Below are 21,686 nucleotides of genomic sequence, written 5' to 3' on the forward strand. Positions count from 1 at the left end.
AGGATGTGAATGAGCATGTGGAAGGAAGAACAATCAAATTTAATGAACTTCTCAGTGATAATTACCTAAAAGAGCATTAAGATGGGGCCCTGAAATTTGAGGATGTGGATCTGTTGATAACATCTGAGAATATGTCTATAATCATGGACAAATCTTCAGATGATAACTTAACTGTTACTCCAAATACATACTTTCCTTTAATTTAAGCTTCAGTCTTATCATCTCTTTGTGAGGTGTATTCTCATAGACCAAGCAAATTAAGGTTGTCAATAATGCCTGGAATATTCTTTTACAATGTGGTAATATGTCATCAGATTATAGTGATTGGTGTCTAAGTAGCATTGATCTCTCTTTTCCATTTAATTCCTTATTTCATGCTTGTTCCTAGCTTTTTCATGAGCTTTTGATAATCACCTGCTTTGTAGTTCTTCATATGTTCTTTACTCACTAGAGCCATCATATTGCTGACTTCTACCAAAAATGATTACTTCATGGTCACATTCATCAAGTGGAGACAAGTTTCCCTCCACTTAGTGAAGGTGGGGATCTAGTGTCACCATATCCAGTGTGTCTTGATCCTTTTGTGCTCTGTTACATACAGCCTAAATTAGCTATATTCAGAAATTCATTGCCTTCCATTCTCATTTTACCTCTTCATTCCTATTTATATCTTTATAATTGCCCATAATGATTACAGTCCTTATTTGCTAAACAAATAACAAATTCACCTAAACATCTCGTCACTTTCATATTTACAGTCCTGTCATAAACTTCTACTGAATATCTCATCCTATCTACCTCCATATCACTTTGAGAAACAATCATATTGTTTCTCAAATATAATCCATTCTAGATTTGTAGTATTAGTGATATATGATTATGATTATATCATAATCATAATATGATTATGATATAATCATAATTTTCATAATTTGATCATGAAAACTGTAAATTACATTTATTCTAAATTATTTAATATTTCATTTTAGTATTAAATTTCTTTGCATGAATACTAATTTTGTGTATTTTGCAGTGTGTTATGGCAGAAAGCTGTTAGTGATATGCATCAAAATATTCAGCATTTCCAGCGACTTGATGATGAATATATAGCTAAGTTAAGGTGCTCTTCTAATCCTCTTCTTGTTGGATATGCAAGAGAGTTTGATTTTACACAGTCAAATCCTAAGAAGGTAATGATAACAATCTACATTTTTAGACATTATTTTTTTTTTTAGATGGAAAGAGCCTAAAGTTTTCATTTTGGTATCAACTGTTTAAGGAAAGGATAATAAAATCCATCATTGTGTGTATGATCAAGTAGGTAAACATCATTTATGTTCACTTTTTCAGACTAATAAGTTTTGAAAGTGACCAAGAGTTTTTGAAAACACAACATTTCTGTTAGCATTTTCCTTTGTATTGTGCCGCTTAAAATATGACAAAATTCACTTGGAACCTGTATATTTGATTTTATAAGTGCTTTTAATTAATTTAGATGGCAGAATAGTAGTAGCAATTTGATGTTGAGAATATTTTTTTTTTTCCATAAGGTTTCTTCCTATTTTTTTCTGATGAAAATCTCCAGTGTGAAACAGCTGTCAGTCCAGTGAAAAGTTAATCAGAAAAACTAATAAAAGGCCAAAATATAGTTTGTGGAAGAGTCTGTCATGTTTTTTTAAGTAGTGCTGTTAAAATATGCTAATTTTAATTATTATCTTATTAAAATATGTTATCAAATCTTCAATTATATCTTGTCTTCTGTGCCTTTGTAAAAACTATAGTTATTTAGCTTAAACCTTTCTTCTTAACCTTTATTATACATCTGACTTATGGCAGCAATTAACAAAGCTCATGTGTGCAAAACTTACAGAACAAAGAAATCGCCTCTGGCTGGAGCCAATCTCTTTGTCTGACCTACTGGTGTTTATTCTCAACTGAATTTGGAAAATTTATTTAGTTTCTAGCTGCGCTAGCAAATTCGTTGGTGAGAGGTGAATCTCCCTCCAAAGAATAACACACAGTAAACTACACGAAACTTTTCTCTCTTAATTCTAAGTAAATCTATCAACTTTAATTTCCTGTTATGCAATCATAACAACATCTATTTTTAAGGCTCTTAAGTTTAATGAGTAGTGCATTGGATAGAAATCAGACAAATTATTTAAAAAAGAAAACAATTTAAACTGTTCATATTTGGTCTAATGTGTTAAAACTAAGAACTTTTATTGTTAAAAGACCATAAGATTTAACGATTACAAATACAAAGAGCCAACAAGTTTCACTAGCCACTGTCTAGCATTTTCAAGGCTGTACGGGTGTGAAAACAAATGCATCAAGTTACATGAAAACATACACTTAACTGCTTAACTTAACTATACAAAGTAACTGCTAGGCCTTTACATTTGATAATTCGTGTTTGATGGCATGCATGCATTCAAATGCTTCAGTTGGAATCTGGCACATGACCACGTGTTGTGTAGTTTTTCACATATTGTAGTTCTGTTGAGCTGAGAGAATTGATGAGATATTTCCATATGTCTTTAAGAATAGCACCTTGATTTATATTTAAATTATTGCTGTGCATAGCCACCACTGCTGCTTCTTTGAAAGTTCTGTGTCTGTAGTCATTCTCGATGTAAGGCATAGAACTGTTTTTCCAATCTATAACGTGATTTCAGGTTGAGAAATGATGAGCTAAACCAGATGCGACGATTCTATTGTGATTGACATCCCCATGTGTTCCTTCTGTCTTATTTCAAAACTTCTAGAGGTCTGTCCAATGTAAGAAAGGCCACACATGCATGGAATTTCATATACTCCAGGAAATTTGAAGAAAGGTACCTCATCTTTGGGTGATCTTAAGATTTGTCTGATCGTGGTAGCTGGTTTAAAAACCACTCTGATGTTATGAGCGTTTAACATTCTCGCCAATTTTGTGGATACTGAATTAATATATGGAATGACATCTGTGGACACATATTGGGACACCATAACGCGTTGTTAGAGGTTGTCTTTAAATAGCAATTTGTTTAAAATGTTAGAAGGGTATCCATTCAGAGATAGTGTTAGCTATTAGTGACGGTTCTCTCTGTACATTTGCTTCTTTTGAAATAGACCTTAAGGCTCTATTATGGAGCATATGAATGATGCTGTGTTTTTGTGATCTATGATGGTTAGACGAATAATGTAGATATCTACCTGTATCTGTGGGTTTCTTGTAAATGGACAGTTGGACATTGTTATCTTCTCTCCTCACCAGTATGTCAAGAAAGGGTAGTTCTTTGTTCTTCTCCAGTTCTATAGTGAATTTGATCTTATTATGTAGTGAGTTGATTTTATTAAGAAACATGAGAAGGTTTTCCATGGTATCCTTCCAGATGATGACCACATCATCGACATATCTCCACCAAATCAACAGTTTAGGTGAAATGGTGGAAAAAATATCCTTTTCAAGTTTTTCCATAAATAGGTCTGCACATGGTGGTGAGAGGGGGCTACCTATGGCTAGACCTTCCAATTATTTGTATACTATGTTATTTACTTTGAAGAAATTTGATTTCAGGCAATGATGAAACAACTGGATGATGTCCTGAGGGAAGAGATCTTTTAGAATGTTGACCACCTCTACGATCGGTACATTAGTGAATAAGAACACTACATCTAAACTAGCCATAATGTCCCTTTGTGATATTTTGATCTTTTTGATTTTTTCCACAAATTGTTGAGAGCTTTTAATGTAGGTCTCTGTTTGTCTAATTTTTCCTTTCATTAAATTTGCCAGATGCTTTGCTAGTAAGTATGTAGGTTTGGATCTTCCATCAACTATTGGACGAAGTGGTACGTTTTCTTTATGAATCTTCGGTGCCCCATAAAAGCGTGGAGCAATAGGGTGGAAGGATTTAAGTTGTTTTTTTAGTTCATCCGACCAACTGGTCATATTGCGGATAAGAGCGTTAGTCTCCAGATGATTATGCATGATGGTATTTTTATCTAAGACTTGGTACATGGAACTGTCTGCTAGTAACAAGTTAATCTTATTAAAGTAATCTTTCGAGTTACCACCAATACCTAATACTACTCCATATGATAAGAAAGCAATCTGCAATTTACGTAACAACAAAGACATTATAATAACCAAAGCGGACAAAGGAAATTCAACAGTCATTCTCAACTCGAAAGATTACTTTAATAATACTCAGCTCAACAGAACTACAATATGTGAAAAACTACACAACACGTGGTCATGTACCAGATTCTGACTGAAGCATTCGAATGCATGCACGCCATCAAATACGAATTATCAATTGTAACTGCCTATCAGTTACTAAAGTGTATGTTTCATGTAACTTGATGCATTTGTTTTCACACCTGTACAGCCTTGAAAATGCTAGACAGTGGCTAGTGAAACTTGTTGGCTCTTTGTATTTGTAATCATTAAATCTTATGGTCTTTTAACAATAAAAGTTCTTAGTTTTAAGAAAACAATTTATTTAACATCAATGAAATGTACAATGGGTCAATTTTAAGTACTAAGTAAATTAGCATCTATGCTTCAAATCACAACTAATGACTACGTTTACAATTTAATTTCTTATCATAATCAATTCTAGTAAGACCATGTGTCTATAATTTTCTCTCGTTAAACTTGGTTATACTCAGATCAATTTTACATAACATTCTGCAGGTTTAGGCAATATATGTAACATTAAATATACGATGTTTCACCTTAAATTTTAGCCAAACCTTCTCTCACATATAACAAAAATACCTCAGATATCAGCATGAAGCCTAAAGTCCTCAAGTATTACTATAAAACAAGTCCCTTAATTAAATCACTGTCACAATCTTCTTATTTCTAGCTAAACAAACGAAAAATCACTTTGAACAGATGTCTGGCCTTTTCTGAATGATCCCTGAAATTACTTCCTTCTATTACTATCTGACTTTAGTACTGCACTTAGATGACATCTCTGGGATTTCTTGAGATCTCCTCTTAATATCGGTGAACATTTGGATCTTGGCGGCATGAAAAATTGGCATCTAATTTCTTCTAAAATAGCTTATCTTAGTCGCGTCACTTTCTCAGCATTTACTATCTGGAATGCAGGTCTCCAATAGCAATTACAAATTATCTCCCACGATGTTAGCAAAACTCTGCTGCCGTAGTGTACATCGTAACTTTAGGTTGGAACCCCATGTGACCTCGAAACTTTTCGCTGACCCAGGACCGGATCGACTCAAACTCGTACACCAAGAAAAAGGCATGACAAGACCCCTGTTTCGACATAGCGAACTGCTATTTATACTGTCCCGATGACCTTCATTTTTGCTTATGTCATCATCCACTGGGTACCATAATTTTCTTCACCCGACTTAATCCTGTCTGGAATTTTTTTGTTCACTATGGCATACTTAGACACAATACAATCTCCTTTGTTCTTACACAAAACTATTGATAATACATTATTCATAATTGAAAAAAAAAAAATTTCTATTACAGTTACACCAATTTTATTCATTGATGTACAAGTATTTTAGCAGGATTTAGTATACTTGTAAAATCTGAATAAAAGATATTATATTACTAAAATCCCTTTTATTCAAGATTTAACAGTGCAATACCAGGGCAGCTTTCATTCTGAAGTTTACATTCTCATAAGTTCTTGGTCACTTTCAATCTTGTAAGTTTCATAGACAGTATATTGTTTTCCTATTTGACCATAAAAGTAACACTGATATTTATTGTTTTAAAACATTTTTAATGCCAATGTAAACTCTTGGGCTCTTTCTTCTATGCTTATATTTTACACACTGGCTAACAGCTAACTTATGAAAATACAAATCATCATCATCAAATCTAGATATCTACTCTCAAAGAGTACAGGATATTATACAAGTACTACATGAAAAGTGCAAATTGTTACTAACTGCCTATCAACACATTTCCTCCACATTAGTCGGTTATCTCTTAGGACTTCAATTTTGTCAGTTCTTATATTTCAGTTTTCTAAGACACTTCTAACTTCATCATTTCATCTCTTGGTCCCTCTGTTTTTTTCCAAAGAAAGACCAGGAGGTGAACTGATAGGTATCAAACATCTGCTTTGATGATTTTTCCTCTTCCATTCTGTTTAAGTGACTATACAACCTGAGATTAGTTCTCAGGTTGTATAGTCACTTAAACAGAATTCAGACATTCCTCAATGCTAGTGATAGAAGGAATGCTAGAAGAAACTTAAGTTCTGTCCTTATATCTTCATTTTTAATAATATGATTTTGCCATTAATGCCATCTGTCTACTCTCCTAATTTTTCTCAGAACTCTCATATCTAGACTCTTCAGTTTGATCAACTGTTTTATTCTAACCCAGCTCTAAGATCCATAAGTTAAAACTGGCTTGAACACTGTTGTATATTGCTAATTTCATGTTCTGACTATTTCTTTCTTATTCCTTGTAAATTTATTCAGTTGAGTCACCACCATAATAATTTTTTATAATTCTGTTATCTATTTTAATATTAATTTTCCATATTCACTAAAATTTGTGCCTAAATAGCTGAAATATATTACTTGTTCTATAGGCATTTAGAATGCAGTTCAAGCTTTCTACACTCCTGTCTATTTTCATGGTTTTTGGCCTTTTTATTGCTGATTTTCATGTTATATTTGCTACAGTAGTTATTCAGTTTAGTTAAGGAATCTTGAATGAAGGTTTGCTGTGGTTTTGAGAGTATAACATAAAGTAAAGAGATCAGATCAACATTTCCCATCTTATCAGGCATGAATATAATGAGGAGAATGTAGTTGTTGGATATAGATGATGAGGATATAATTGTAATGTTTTAAGCAGCTTTTCTCTTGGCACATTATTATACTTTTTCCATACATACAGAACTTAAATATAAGTCCTTGTTATGTTCCAATAGTTTCTCACCTGTCTGTCTTACAGTGAAAATCTGATACTAATATACCTTGTTTGGTCTAAACCCAGTTTTTTCCTTCTCCAAGTTAGGTTTGCATAAATCTTACCAGGAAAACTTAGTAGTGAAATTTCTCTGTAATTCTCTCATTCAGTTTTAGTATAATTTTTTATATATGGATACTGTGAGGGCTCTACTCTCCACATATCTGGAATTGGAAATTCCAGACGTGGACATGCTCAAATCAAATTTGAACATTTCTGGCTTATTATCCTCTCCAGTTGCCTCCCCCCCCCCCCATTTCAGGTTTTTCATGGCTTTTCTCCCTGAAGTATCGATATGTCCATTTGCATTCCTCTTTGAATTTTTTACTGCTGTTCTGCCATTGATACCATCTGATAACTCTCCTAATTTTTCTCAAAACTCTCATATCCGAGGTCTCCAGATTGATCAAACAGCTTTACTTCTCACCCAGCTCTTAGATCCATAAGTTAAAACTGGCATGAACACTACTTGTATATTGCTATTTTAGTGTTTTAGCTAATTTTTCTGTCACTTCTTGTTCTGTTTCTTAATAGTCTTTCAAAATAATTACTTCAGACATCAATATCCTTTTCTTCATCTCCCTTTATCTTGTCTTTTATCTCACCTTTATCATTCTCTCCTTCCTTTTATAGTATGCTTTGCTCCATTTTTAAGCTTTTTTCAGTAGCCTCCAGTGCATTTTGTGACCCTTCAGTTATTTATTTCCTATATTCTTATCCAAATTTTCCCATGCCTTTTATTTAGCTAATTAGTGGTTTGTTTTCATATATTTTTCTCTCGGAGTACATGCTGATTTACTTGCTAGGAATGTTTGTTACACTTTCTTCTTTTCACTGACTACTTCTTTAACTTCTTGAGTCCACCTTGGAGTTCTTATTTTTTATACTTGCATAAAACTTTCACCAAACCTCTCTGACGTTATCAGTTAATATTTTCTTCATTCTCTGCCACTCAGACCCCTTATATTTGTTTCATGTTTCAGTCCTTCATTTTTTTTTCAATAATATTTATTCATTTAAGTACAGTTCATCTGAAAGCTGCTTAACTGAGATTTTTTTTAAAAACCTTCTCATGTATTTTTCTTTTCACTGTGATATCAAGTTTATTCTGTTCAAAACTAAATGGTGATTACCTCCTATTTCAAATCTCCTGTATACTCTTTCATTCTGAGTAAAGATATCAGAACTCATTGCCACAATTCTTTGCCCTTATATGGCTTTCACTGAGTCTTTTTAATGATGCTATATTTATTACAGTCTCCAATTGTTACAATTCCTTTCTCTGGTGCCCAGTACATTGCCTTTCCATACTCATTTACAGCATACATGCACCTTGTTCTTTTCCTTTACTTTTTTCAAATGCAGCTGTCATTTTCAATCATCACATTTCATCACATACAGTTAATTTAGATTTGCAGGGCAGACAAACATTTGGCCTGCATTTCCCCACCACCACCTTTATTTTGTATATGTGTCATTATTTATGCTTCTAATGAGTCCTAATAGATGGGTAGTTTGTGCTTGTCTAGGAACTATCAACAATCAAAATGTGTTTTCATTTCTATTTTTGAACAATGCATTTGGTAGCAATGTATGATATTAATGTGACCCTTTAGTAATTGCTATCCTGGGTGGCTGAGTGATAGTGCATTTGCTGTTCAACCAACAGTCATGTATTCAAATTCTGCCTTGTCAGTAGATGTTTGTGAATGTTTTTAGGTGGAAGATGAATTTCATTTCCTTCTGTGAGACTGCTGTACCACTTATTGGATGCTTAATGTAGCTTGAAGATGTTTTCCATTTTTGATTTCTAGAGCAATGGTTCCAGATTATATAAATAGAATATAATAAATATAATATTATACTCTATTTTTTTGTTCTCCCTTGGCTTTTATAGTTATCATACATGATTATAAATGTCTGATAGCCCAGAAAAATATGTATTATCAAATATCAAATATCTTTTCCGTTTCAATACATACTTGTATGGTTTTTCAAATCACAAAAATTATTATAACTACTGTTAATATAAACCTTATATACAAAATTTCTAATAACAAAAATCTACAATCAGTGTTCAATTACACTATCCTTCTATGTACAATATTTGTACATAGATTTGTACATGATGTGTCTGGAGTGACTGCTCTTCAGAAAGTTGAACATGGCAAGAACTGGTGTGACACATCACTGTGCATCTGAGTGATGACCATATGGCATCTGCTAATGTCCAGTGAACAGATGGATGGATTGTCTACCTGCATGCTGTGCTGTAGATAATGAAAGGTTTGTATTTTTCTTTCTCTCATACAGCAGCTCCATTTCAACCAAGTTAACAAAAATTGTCAATAAATATAAAATCCAAATCCACATTCACACTTCAACCAAAGTACAATTCTTGCTTCATCTAGTAAAACCAGAACACACAAGCTTAAGATACCCAGATGTGTACCACCTTTTCAGTCATTGTAATATCTCTTATACAGACAAAGGGAAAAAGTGATAGAATTTGTATGGAAAAACGTGTTAGAGATATGTCTTATGGTCATTCCAGGACCTTAGCTCTATCTATTCATATTCTAAAAGTCTACTGATCCAACAACAAATCCACTACACATCCAGTAGAATGGGATAGATTGAAGTTCATGTATAAATACTAGTGACGAGCTTGAGAGAAAAATATTAGATTCCACAAAAATTATTCTCAACCTTCTTTATCCGAATGTAAATCTGAGCCACAATCTATCAGATTGTTGCTCCACTGTTATTTAACTATAGCAAATGTGAGCCCACAACCATGCTCTCACACACTCAGCACTGCAGTTATATCTGGGAATTAGAGTCATAAGAAATCTTTCCAAATATATATATATATAAGAAAGAAAGCAGCATGCAAAAATAGTGAACAAAAGTCCTGGGCAGAATTTGCTAAGAATTGAAGTAAATATCAGACAACTAGCAATGTTCTGGCACCTATTGAAAATGCTTTGAAATGGAAGAAAGAATACTATAAAAGGAATCAGCATTGATAAAGGTGATGTGAAAACTGAAGGTAAAGATATACTAGGTGTGGAGTAATTACCTTGAAAAAGTATTAAATGAGACAAGAAGAAACAGAATGGTAGTAGAAAATATTTGAAGAGGAATACAATCAGGAGTATATATTAATACTTAAGGTAGGGAAAGCTATCAAAAATTTCAAAATCTGGGAAGCACCTGGAGTAGATGATATTCAACCAGAAATGCTAGATATAAAGGTTTTATATTGACTTCAAAGTAAATTTTGGAAGGCTTGGTCAGAGGATTGAATTCCAAATGACTGGAGCAGAACTCATATAGTGCCCTTCTATAAAGCAGGAAATACTGTATATGAGAATAACAGAGGAATTTCACTAAAATTTCCAGGTGAGATTTATGTAACCATACTTAAAAACAAGTTAAGAAATATTGTGAAAGAGAAACTCAAGAAGAACACGGTGGGTTGAGGCCAAAGAGGGATTGTCTGTATCCATTTTATGAGAGGCAGGTGAAAAATTTTGAGAATATAACTAGGATCTGTATTTCAGTTTTGTAGATCTGGAAAAGCCATATGGCATTATAGCAAGAGAAAATCTGTTGAATACACCACTGTAATAAGCATTACATGGTCCATATTGCCAGCCTGGTTGGCCAAGTGGTTAGTGTATCTGCTCTCCAGCCAAAAGGCTGCTGGTTTGAATCCTGCCATGGATGTTGGTGATTGTCTGTGTAAATACTAGTGGTGGTGGGCAGTAGATGGCATTGGTGTAGTTGCGATTAGTTGTAGTTGGCGGATTTCAGTGTTGGATACAGAGAATTGTAGAATAGATGCCCTTCCTCGATGAGGAAGGGCATCTATTCTACAATTTGGACTCCCTGGAGGAGTCTTCCAGTGTTATTCATCATCTATATGGAGCAATGAAGAAAGTAGCACTAAACCTAATATCAAAATTGTAGATGTTGATCTGAGCTCTTAACTTTATTTAAATGATGCTATACTCTTAAATCCACTGCAAGCTTTGGAATTCCTTTCTAAACTAGTTCATGAAAACTGTTAATAAAAAAGCAAAGATTATGAAAATATGAAGGACTATGAAAATGTGCTGTGGCATGTTTGGAGTGCTTGGTCTGATAGGCCTGTTTTACCATAGTGCAGGTATTTAATGTGTCGTTTGTGTTCATCTTTTCTGATTGAAATGTTGTGTCCTGTTTTCCTTATATAAGGTAAGTTACAGGTACACTGAATTTTATAAACCCATAGGTGGGAAGATATGCAAGAGAATCTTTGGAGGAGCTAAGTAAATTTCTTAACTTTGCTGGGGGTTTGAAGGTTGTCTTGATGTTGTATTTAAGTTGTGGTCTGTCTATTTTTTATGAAATGCCCCTAATTTTGGGTATGGCTATGGCATTCTTGTAATCATTTTTGCTTTTAGTGGCATTTTTATTGAGAATCTTGTGAACTGTTTTTTTTTATTGTAGCCGTTTTTTACAAATGTTTGGCTAATGATTTCAAATTCTTGGTTTAGAGCTTTTTCATTGGAGCAAATTGTTAGGGCTCTGTGTTTGAGAGTGTACTGATGACTCATAGCTTTTGTGTTGGATTTTTATTATTATTACGGGCGACTCCAGAGAGTCCGTAGACTCATCGAGGGAGGCTAAACATCATGTCTACACAACTATATGACATTCTCACAGTATCTATCATACCTTGCCTTGAAACTCACTCACTGTCATAACATCCACAACAGACTCTGGCAGCTTATTCCACTCATTTACCACTCTAAAAGTAAAGAACTCAGCTCTAACATCTCTGCTAACCACACTCTTGCCCATCTTCCACAGGTGTCCCCTAGTTCTCCCACCACCAGTCGTGATCTCAAAAATATCCTCTGAATTAATCCTATAGAAACCTTTTAGCAATTTGAATGTCTCAATCATATCTCCCTTTTTCCGCCTATCAACTAATTTCTGCAACCCACAAATCTTCAACCTGTTCTCATAAGGTTCATTCCATAGATCTGCTGTCATCTTGGTCACTCGCCTCTGGATCATCTCCACCTCCTCCCCATCAAGAAGAAACCTAGATGATCAAATCTGGGCACAGTAGTTGAGATGAGGTCTTATCAAGGCTCGGTACAGAGGTATAATAACTTGCTCTGCTCGTCAAAGTATTTTTCAACAACCAAGTGAGTTGATGAGCTGATTTAGCCACTTTTGCAATGTGTCCCCTAAACTTCATCTCCCTATCCACCAACACTCCCAAGTCCTTGCCCTCATCAATCTCCTGGAGTACAGTTCCACCGATGTGATATACTGCTGCTAATCTTTTCACCCCAAAATGCATAACCTTACATTTTGTCACATTAAATTGACATCCCAGAAATCCAATCTGTCCAAGTCCTCTTGCAAGATTTTGTCATCTTCTGCATTCACTATTGCCCTACCCAACTTTGCATCATCAGCGAACAAATGAACTGTTCCTCTTAGATCCTTCCCTATATCGTTAATGAACAAATTGAAAAGTAGTAGTCCAAGAACAGACCCCTGAGGCACACCACTAGTCACAGGCCGTCTTTTGGGCTCTATTCCTGAATAAACTACTCTCCATCAACCACTCACCTATCCATCTCACTAAGCCTATATCCATTCCCATATGTTGCAGTTTACGGATTAGAATTCCTTGTGGTTTCCTGTCAAATGCCTTAGCCAGGTCCAGCAGTATCACTGTAAACGCATTACCCTTATCCAGTTCAGCCGTTACTGTGTTATAAAACTTCAGCAAGTTACTGAGGTCCCTTTGTCCCACTCCTATCTTGATGCCTTATTCTAACTATCCCATTCCGATTTCTAGTACTGGCTCGGGTACATTATATACATTCTTACAATCAACTGTCTCACTGATGTCCATATATCCACTCCCCCCCCCCTCCTTGGTAGTTCTAGTTTCCCTGGTCCTGCACATCCATTTTCACTTCATTCAGCAACAGTTTTTCCAGTCTCTGCACACCAAATCCATTCAAATGCAGGCCATCCATCTTGTATAAATCCTTTCGCCCATCAAACTCATTTCACACGTCCACGAATTCCACACCACACTATCTGCATAACCTGCACATAAACTCATTTGCGATTATGGCCCTCCTTCTAAACTCCTCTCTATCGTACCGTGGCAACAGACTCGCCATCCTAACTCTGTTACTCTTTTCTTTCGGTACCTTTAATAATACTTTCAAGTCCTCTCTCATAAAAAATTTATCTCCTTTCAATTCATTCGTATCCACCACAACTATCAATTCTTTCACCCTCTGTTTTTGTGCTCTAATACTCTCACTTACGTCCTTAAATTTCGCATCGGATAAGTACGATTTAGTTAACTTCCATCTATCACTCCTCTTAATAACACTCGCCATACTCTTTCCTTCATTTCTGAAACTCTCCCACTCTTACGCTTAATTTTCCTTTGAAACACTTGTTTATTTCCGTTAGCTGAGGCACTCTGGAAAGAGTTTTGCAGGTGCTCCAACTGCCACTGTGCACTGTGTATCACTCCATGCAACCTAGCAATCTCACTCCCTACAAATAATTCCTCTTTTTTTTCATCATTTAAACCATTTTCTCTCTCTGTATAGTTGCTTTATAGTTGGATTTTTCTCTGTCTGTATAGTTGCTTTATAGTTGGGTTTTTCTCTCTATATATAGTTGCTTTATAGTTGGATTTTTCTCTCTCTGTATAGTTGGATGGTAGTATAAATTGTTATATATGTATTGGCCTGCATGTGTAGGTTTGCGGTAGACCATGAAGGAGAGGTAACCTCAGGGTGTGTCTCGATAAGGAAGAGAGTTGTTTTCAATTTTGATGGTGAATTGGGTACGTTTGTGTTGTTTGTTCAGGTGGCTTAGAAATGTATTTAATATTTTGCAGCCCTGATGCCAAATGGAAAAAATATCATCAACATACCTGAGTCAGACTTTAGGTTTTAGGGTGGCCAAAAGGCTTGTTGCTCGAAGTCTTCCATGTAAAAGTTAGCTATTGGGGGGGGGGGCTGTACCTTCTTCTGTAGGTAAAAATTATTTTGCCACACAAAATACCCAGAGCAGTGTATGTAGGCAAGGAGGACCGTGATATCGGGCAGAAATATCTTTTATAAGAGAAGAATAGTATTATTGATCAGGACATTAGTGAAAAGATTAAATTTATTAGTCAGCTTTGACATAACTGCCCTTTTCACTAATGTCCTGATCAATGATACTATTCCTTCCTTCCATGTAGCCTACACATGGAAGTGTTTGCCATTATAACACTTCTTCTTAATTCATTTGTGTCATATCTAGGTAATATACTTATGATTTTCATTTTCACTTCTTCCAATAAACCTTTCATATCCTCTCTCATATCGAACTTAATGCAAGTTAGGTCATTAGTGCCTACTACAATTATGATCTCTTTTTTTTCTTTTTTTTCTTTTTTTCCTGTTTTTTATTGCATATGCTACATTTTTAATTTTTGGTCTGGGAAAACTTGTAATCATAACATGTTCATCAATAGTATGTTTTATGATAGTCATTGTACCAAATAATATTCTTTTTTACAACCAGATTTTCATTGCTAACTAGCTTACCGGATTCAGTGATTTGTTTTTCTTATTTTGCAGCTTAATTTTCTTATCGTTTAATCTTTTAAATACTGCTTGACTTTCTGTAATTCCCACATCATCGGTATAATAATCTGCTTTAAATTCACACTATTGGAGGTTAAATCACTTCAACATCCTTCTCAATGTCTTCAATAATCTCCTTAGACTAAGTGTTCTTGTTCTGAACTTCACTGTTCTTCTCAGCATTATTACATTTCTTGTGCATTTTTGGCACCACTTTAAACTATATTTAATATTGCAATCTCTTAATAAAAATATGTTATGAAACACTAAATACTCTAATGACAGAAAAACTAATATACTATGAAACACTAATTTTCTAAGGGGAAAAAACACAATAAATCTGATAAAAATCGCCAATTTTATAATATCTCTAAATACACTAAGCCCTTGCTTGTAGGATTTCAAATATCCTATAGGTTTGCAAGCTTTTGTGGGTGAAAATAACATAAAGGGAAAAAGTTCATTTTAAAATTACTGTGTTTGTTATTTTATTGATTTTTTAAAATTTTAATTTAAAACTTTTTTTATTCTTAAATACTAAAAAAAAGGTCAAAAATTTCAACTTTATTAATTAATAAATCAGTATTAAACTAATTAAAAATATTTCAATGTTAGAATGTGGTTTGTAAACTTAATTGCCAACTAGCATGTGACATCACTCTTTTACAGGTTGATTCATGCAGTTTAGTCTTTCAGAATGTTTCCAGAATTCTCAAATGCCTATGCTTAGGATCATTTTAATACATAAAAGAGTTGGATTTTCCATCCCTTGGCCTTCTCTTCTCACCAGGATACTAAATGTCTATGGGTTTGCAACCTTTTTTCATAGGATTATCATGGGGGGGGGGGGGGAGCATGCACTGTTACTAAAAGAATATTCACTGTAGTTTGTGCTAAACTGAAAACAGATATGAAAAATTAAAGAATAAATGTGTCTTTTTCTGTGATATTGGTTAGTTATTTATTTTTATAATTACTGATTTTGATTCCTCAGTCACTTAGTTGACATTGTCTGTTTATTTTTATTGCTGTTTATATAGCTTCGTTCTTTGCTATTAAAAGCTGTAATGGAAGGCCAGCAGTATGCTTTTGTTCAGTCATTACTTGCTGCATGTCCAGGAGAGGTTGCTTGGGAACTTACAGATGTTTACACTGAAGCAATTAAGTTAGTCATTGATCAGCTCAGGTGAAGTTCTATGCAATTTTAATTTCTACATAAAATAAAAATTTTTAGAATCATATGAAACTTAAAAAAAATTTGCTAAAATATTATGTATTAGGTAAATATTACTAAAATGACTTCCTTTTTTTTTTTTTAATGACTGTATGGAATTCTAATTTTTAGTTTAAGAGCATAAGTCAAATATGCAAATATAATATTATCAGTTTAGTTCCAGACCTCAGTGGAGTCATAAACCAAATTCTTCTGCAGGTGTTTGGCCTATATCACTGTAAATTGAAACTCTCATAATACCAAATACACATCACAATCATATTGCCTTGAAAGAATTCTCCATTGGAGCACACCACAAACTCTAGCTGTTTTTTTTATTATTTAAAAAAAAAAAAAAAAAAAAATTAAGTCCAAAGCAACTGAGACCATGAGGTAACTGTATCTGTTAATTATGTGTGTTCTTCTATCGGTTTCTATGTTTAGAAGGATGAAAAACCTAAAGTAGGATGGGAGAGCTCTTCTTACTATGTAAGACTATATTTAGAACATTTAGAAGAAAAATAACTTATAAATTAAGGTCTTTTTTTTCTAAAGGAGACTGAATCAATTTCCTTTTCATTTCACTATTCAAGAGACTCTTATATAGCTTAGCTTCTAGAAATGAACTCTTCTTTTTCCCACTATCTAGTCCCTGAAAGGTTCTAATTCAAAGAAAACAGATTGGATTTAATCTTAAAATAGCTAGCAAATCATATTCTGAAAGAACTTATTGGAGGAAAACATAATCATAAATAGAGTAATCTATTACTTACATGCATTTTCTTCACTGATGGAATAAAACAGGAAATTATAGGTGGTATTTCATGAAGGAAACAGCTGGAAATCGCAACAATCAAATTCAAATACTATCAGTTACAACATATCACTTGAAATCATATTTGACAGGCTCCTCTCAACAAGTTGTATGTCTCAAATCATACCACTTCTCATATTCCTAAATGACAAGCTCTACAGAGCACAGTTTCACTGGAAAAAAAGGTGAAAGCATTTGCAAACAATAACTGAGGCTGAGAAACAGAGATTTTCTTCAAAATCTGAAGAAAACATTGAATGATAGAGCCAGGGAAACACGATTAAGGTTTTCTGCAAGAATATCAAGATTAGAACTTCATAGTGGATTCAAGTCACTCGTGGGTAAGAAGAAAAACATTAAAAGTTCCTAGCAAGCAAGTGAGTAGATGCTCTGGCAGAATGCAGAGGAAAATGTATGAAAGCTGTGTGTAACAACAACTAAACGAACCTGATCGAAAATGAAAGTGGCAAAATCTTGTAGAAGCTATTGGGGGTGGGGGGACTGAGAATGAGTGGTATAAAAGAAATCTCAGATGACAAAACTAACATATGAATAGAAGATCAAGATATTATTACTATTATGAAGAGAGACCTCTAGGGGATCAGGGACTCATTAAGGCAGGCCATGTACTACATGCACCAGCTGTCATATTGTTCTTGAAGTCATCCACACTACTTGCACACACAACATCCAATAGCAATTCATTCCAATCGTGCACCATCTGAGAGAAAAATCTAGCTCTCACCCCTTTCTTGACCTTTTCCCACCCTCTGTAAAACGAAAAATTTCATCAACTGAAATCCAGTATGGTTCCTTCAGAAGTTTGTAAGTCTCAATCATATCACTCCTCTTACTCCTGTTTGCTAGTGTCTGCCTTCTACAAATTCTCTGTCTTCATAATCATTATATCCCACAATCCTGATATCATTTTTAATACTTTCCTTTTCACTCTTTCTACAGTATCAGAATCACCATGGATTCAAGGAGACCAGACCTGCACACAATAGTCCAAGTGAGGCCTTGTAAAGAGGCAAAATGACATCCTTATCTTTACATGTGAACATTCTTTTCAGCATTGCAATTATCTTTTGAGTTGCATTTGCATTCTTCGCTACATGACCCTTGACCTTCAACTTCCTATCAAAACTCCAAGATCCCTAGCCAGATCAGTTTCTTCTAACATAATTCCACCAGCATAACATGACATTGGATATCTGATTTGACTGAAGTGTATGATCTTACATTTTCTAACATTCAACTGACAGCCATTTTCCAACGCCCACAATTCCAGCCTATTCAAATCATTCTACAAGTACTGCATATCAGCAGCATTCTTGATTGCTCTGCCTATCGTTGTATCATCAGCAAATAGCTGTATGTCCCCTGTCAAATCTCCCAATGTCATTAATGTACTGATTGAATAAAAATGGACCAAGGACTGATTCTTGTGGTAATCACTGGTTATCTTAAATCTTGCAGACTCACATTCCCCTATATACTACTTTTTGATATCTTCAGTCAGCCATCTTATCCAGGCTAATATTTTGTAATCCAAAGCTATATTCTCCAATTTATGCAGCAGTCTTCCATGCTGTATTCTGTGAAAAGCTTGAGCAAAATCCAGCGGTATCATGGTATATCTATTCTACTTGTGTAACACAGTGGCAACATTATTATAGAATGTGAACAAGTCACTAAAATATCATATGACCTTCCCTTAGTAAATCCATGCTGTTCATTGCAAAGTAGAGATTTCTTTTCAACCCATTTCTGAATGTGAACCCTAACTAACTTTTCCAAAATCTTCACCACCACTCCATAGATACTAATAGGTCGATAGTTGGATACATCAGTCTTTGCATCACCCTTGTGTAATGGGATTACCATACATTCTTTCCACTCCGGTGAAATCTTCCCTGTTCTGAGACTTAAGTTATATAGCCTGGTCAAAGGAATGGAATATCAAATCTCTTTTTATGAGGAGATTCAATATCACATTGTGAGAGGCTTAGTTGACAGATCTAAGCTATAGTATGGAATGAGGAATTAGGCAGTAAAGAGATTATTGCTGTTTGGACATTGATCAAGAGTTATTTAACAGCAGCTGAATTTTCTGATAAGGTGTAAAATGGATAAATGGAGTGACTAATATGCTATCTAGAGAAAGAAGAAATCATTATGGAAGCAACATAAATCAAATGGTAATAATAACTTATATAAGGTCTATGTTAACATCAATTTCTAGGTTGTGTAGGCTTCTGAGGAGAAAGGGCACATTAGAATCACTATTTTCTATTATTAAACCACTCACCAAATGTCAGATCTGAAAGAAATTATGTGTTAATTCAGCTAGTTTCATGAAAAAACTTTGTTTCACTTCATCAGGAAATAGCACGAATAAATTAGTCCTGAATAGCATTTTTTTTTTTTAATTCGAAGACATTTTTTTTTAATAGAAAGAAAGATTAGCTATGGACTCTCTCCTATGTTAGCTGACCTATTCATGGAGTGGTTTGAAAAAATAGCCCTCCAGTATCAAGGAATGCAACCAAAAATTTGGCAAAAATACATTGATGATATTTTAATCATCTGGTTTGGTTCTACTGCCCAATTAGAATATTTCATTACCTTCCTAAGCGAAATTCATCTTCAAATCAAATTCATATTCAAATCAGAAAGAAATAGATACATTTTTGGATACATTAGTTGAGATATCAGAGCAAAACACACGTTGAGAATGTAAGAATTGTGCTTTCTTACATTCTCAATGTCCTTGATATGTTCTTATTGTAGTATCTCTTCAGATCTATCAATTTGACCTATGTAGTGTAGCTTACAAAAAAAACTACATGTAAATTAATGACAATTAACATTTCTAGTGAAAAATATTTGAAAACATTTAAACAATGAAAGCATGCATTCGCTGTTATCTTCGCTGGTTCATGTGTTGCTGTATAATGCTGGTAGATACAGGTGTGTTATGATGAGTTAAGGAGGACCAGATTTGATGTAAAATCACCCCTTGTTTTTTGTTATAATGTAGAGGATACTTCATAATTTCAGCTAATTCTTTGAGTGCTTGAGTAAAAGCGGTAATCAATGGGGAACATTTCAGTTTGTTGCCATTCTGCTAAATGTTTTGTATCTATATGTGTGCTGCTAGCCCTGATTTGTGTTTTCTTTCATGCTCGACATCTTTGATGTGTTCTGATCACGTATTTCCCCAGATCTGCCAGTTTGTCCTATGTAGTGTAGTCCACAACTGCAACTGATCTTGCAACACCTTGTTTTTAAGTGGCAGCAGTGGTGGTTATGGGGGTTTCAGCTGACTAGATTTTTTTGGCGAAGCAATCTTGCTATTTTATTGATTGATTGTATATATAGGAGAATTATTTTTCCTTTATATTCTTGGTTCTTTTGTGCATTTAAGAGGTTCAGATAGAATTTTTTTGACTAATGTTATGTTGTAGCCATTTTTTTGGAAGGACAGAATTAAGATACTGTAGCTCTTCGTTTCTTTCATCTATATTCATGGAAATTCTGTAGGCTGTATCACATAAGGAACAGATGATGCCTATTTTTTGGGAGGGGGGGGTAAGAAGTTGTATGTAGATAATGTCCTCTGTTGGTTAGTTCCTTGTAGACTGTGTTTTGCTCTGATATCTCAACTAATATATCTAAAAATGTATCTATTTCTTTCTGATTTGACTGTGAATTTGATTTGAGGATCAATTTCTTAGGAAGGTAATGAAATCTTCGATAATAAAATATCATCGATGTATCGTTGTCAAATTTTTTGTTGTATTCCTTGATACTGGAGGGCTATTTTTTCAAACCACTCCATGAATAGGTCAGCTAACATAGGAGAGAGTTCATAGCTAATCCTTCTTTCTATTCAAAAAAAATTGTCTTTGAATTAAAAAAAAAAAAAAAAAAAAGTGCTATTTACACAATGTTTAAAAAGGTCCACTGTCTCCGGTGGGGAAATGTCTTTGAAATATTTTTATGATTTTTATTCATGGAACATTTATGAAAAAAATTATGTCCTGGCTTGTAATTATATCAGTAAGAGCCAATGTGATACCTTTGATATTTTCTAGAATAGAAGATTTGAGAATGAACTGAACAGGATAAATTGGGACATAATTGGACTATCAGAGTTTAAAAGAAAAGAGGAAAATTGTCTTACACTACAAGATTCAAGATCAAAAGGAGTTGGCTTTCTTGTAACTAAATTTATTTAGGTAGAATATCCATCTGTCTATTAAGGTTTATCTGATAAAGTAGCTTTTGTAAAATTAAAGATTAATGACAGAACATATATCAAAATTACACCGGTTTATAATCCAAGAAGTGAAAGTGATGATGATGAAATGGATATTTATATTTTATGAAGATGTGAAAAAAGCAGTAGATGAAGATAAGTGTGAATATACAATAGTCATGGAAGATTTCACTTATAAATTGGAGTCAAGAAGGATGATAATGAAACGTGTAGGAAAATATGGGTTAGTTTTTGGAAAGAAAGGGAAGGCAGGTTGATCAACTTCTTGTAACTGACTAACTTCAAAGCTATGGATAACCTTCTTCAAGAAGAGACCCACCAGAAGATGGACTTGGCTGAGCGTGAATGGGACATCAAAAAATGAAATAGATTTTATACTTTCTTCAAGAATTCATATCTTCAAAGATGTTAGTGTTTTAAACCATATTGCCATCACCTCTGATTATAGAATGGTGAGAGGGAAAATAGAAATATTGATTTCTTTTTTGTATTGCAAAAAAGGAAAATATTATAAAAGCTGAAACAGTTTACACAAATAGGGATATGTTTCAGGTATCAGTGGAAAAGAAACTTAAAGAAAATATACAACACAGGAATAAACATTGACTAGAAAGAAATAAAAATAAGAAATATTCATATTGAATCAGTACAAAATTTAAAAGATAAAAGGAGCTGGGCTGGGAAACTATTAGAAAAAAAACAATAGACCTCATTGGAAACAGAAAACAGTTGAC

General features: G+C 34.0%; 1 protein-coding gene across 1 annotated transcript in view; it reads left to right on the forward strand.

Moving 5' to 3' along the window:
* LOC150098133 (NBAS subunit of NRZ tethering complex-like) overlaps positions 1 to 21,686 on the forward strand; it is a 1,063,858-nt gene that overhangs the window by 904,849 nt on the left and 137,323 nt on the right. Inside the window, exons 50-51 of the mRNA XM_090406267.1 lie at positions 1,034 to 1,190; positions 15,681 to 15,826. Coding sequence (XP_090262393.1) covers positions 1,034 to 1,190; positions 15,681 to 15,826 — 303 coding nt within the window. The remainder of the gene's footprint in view (positions 1 to 1,033; positions 1,191 to 15,680; positions 15,827 to 21,686) is intronic.

Source organism: Typopeltis vanoorti, chromosome 16, assembly GCF_054136105.1.
Source record: "Typopeltis vanoorti isolate ZY-2024b chromosome 16, IOZ_Tvanoo_1.0, whole genome shotgun sequence".
NCBI lineage: Eukaryota > Metazoa > Arthropoda > Arachnida > Uropygi > Thelyphonidae > Typopeltis > Typopeltis vanoorti.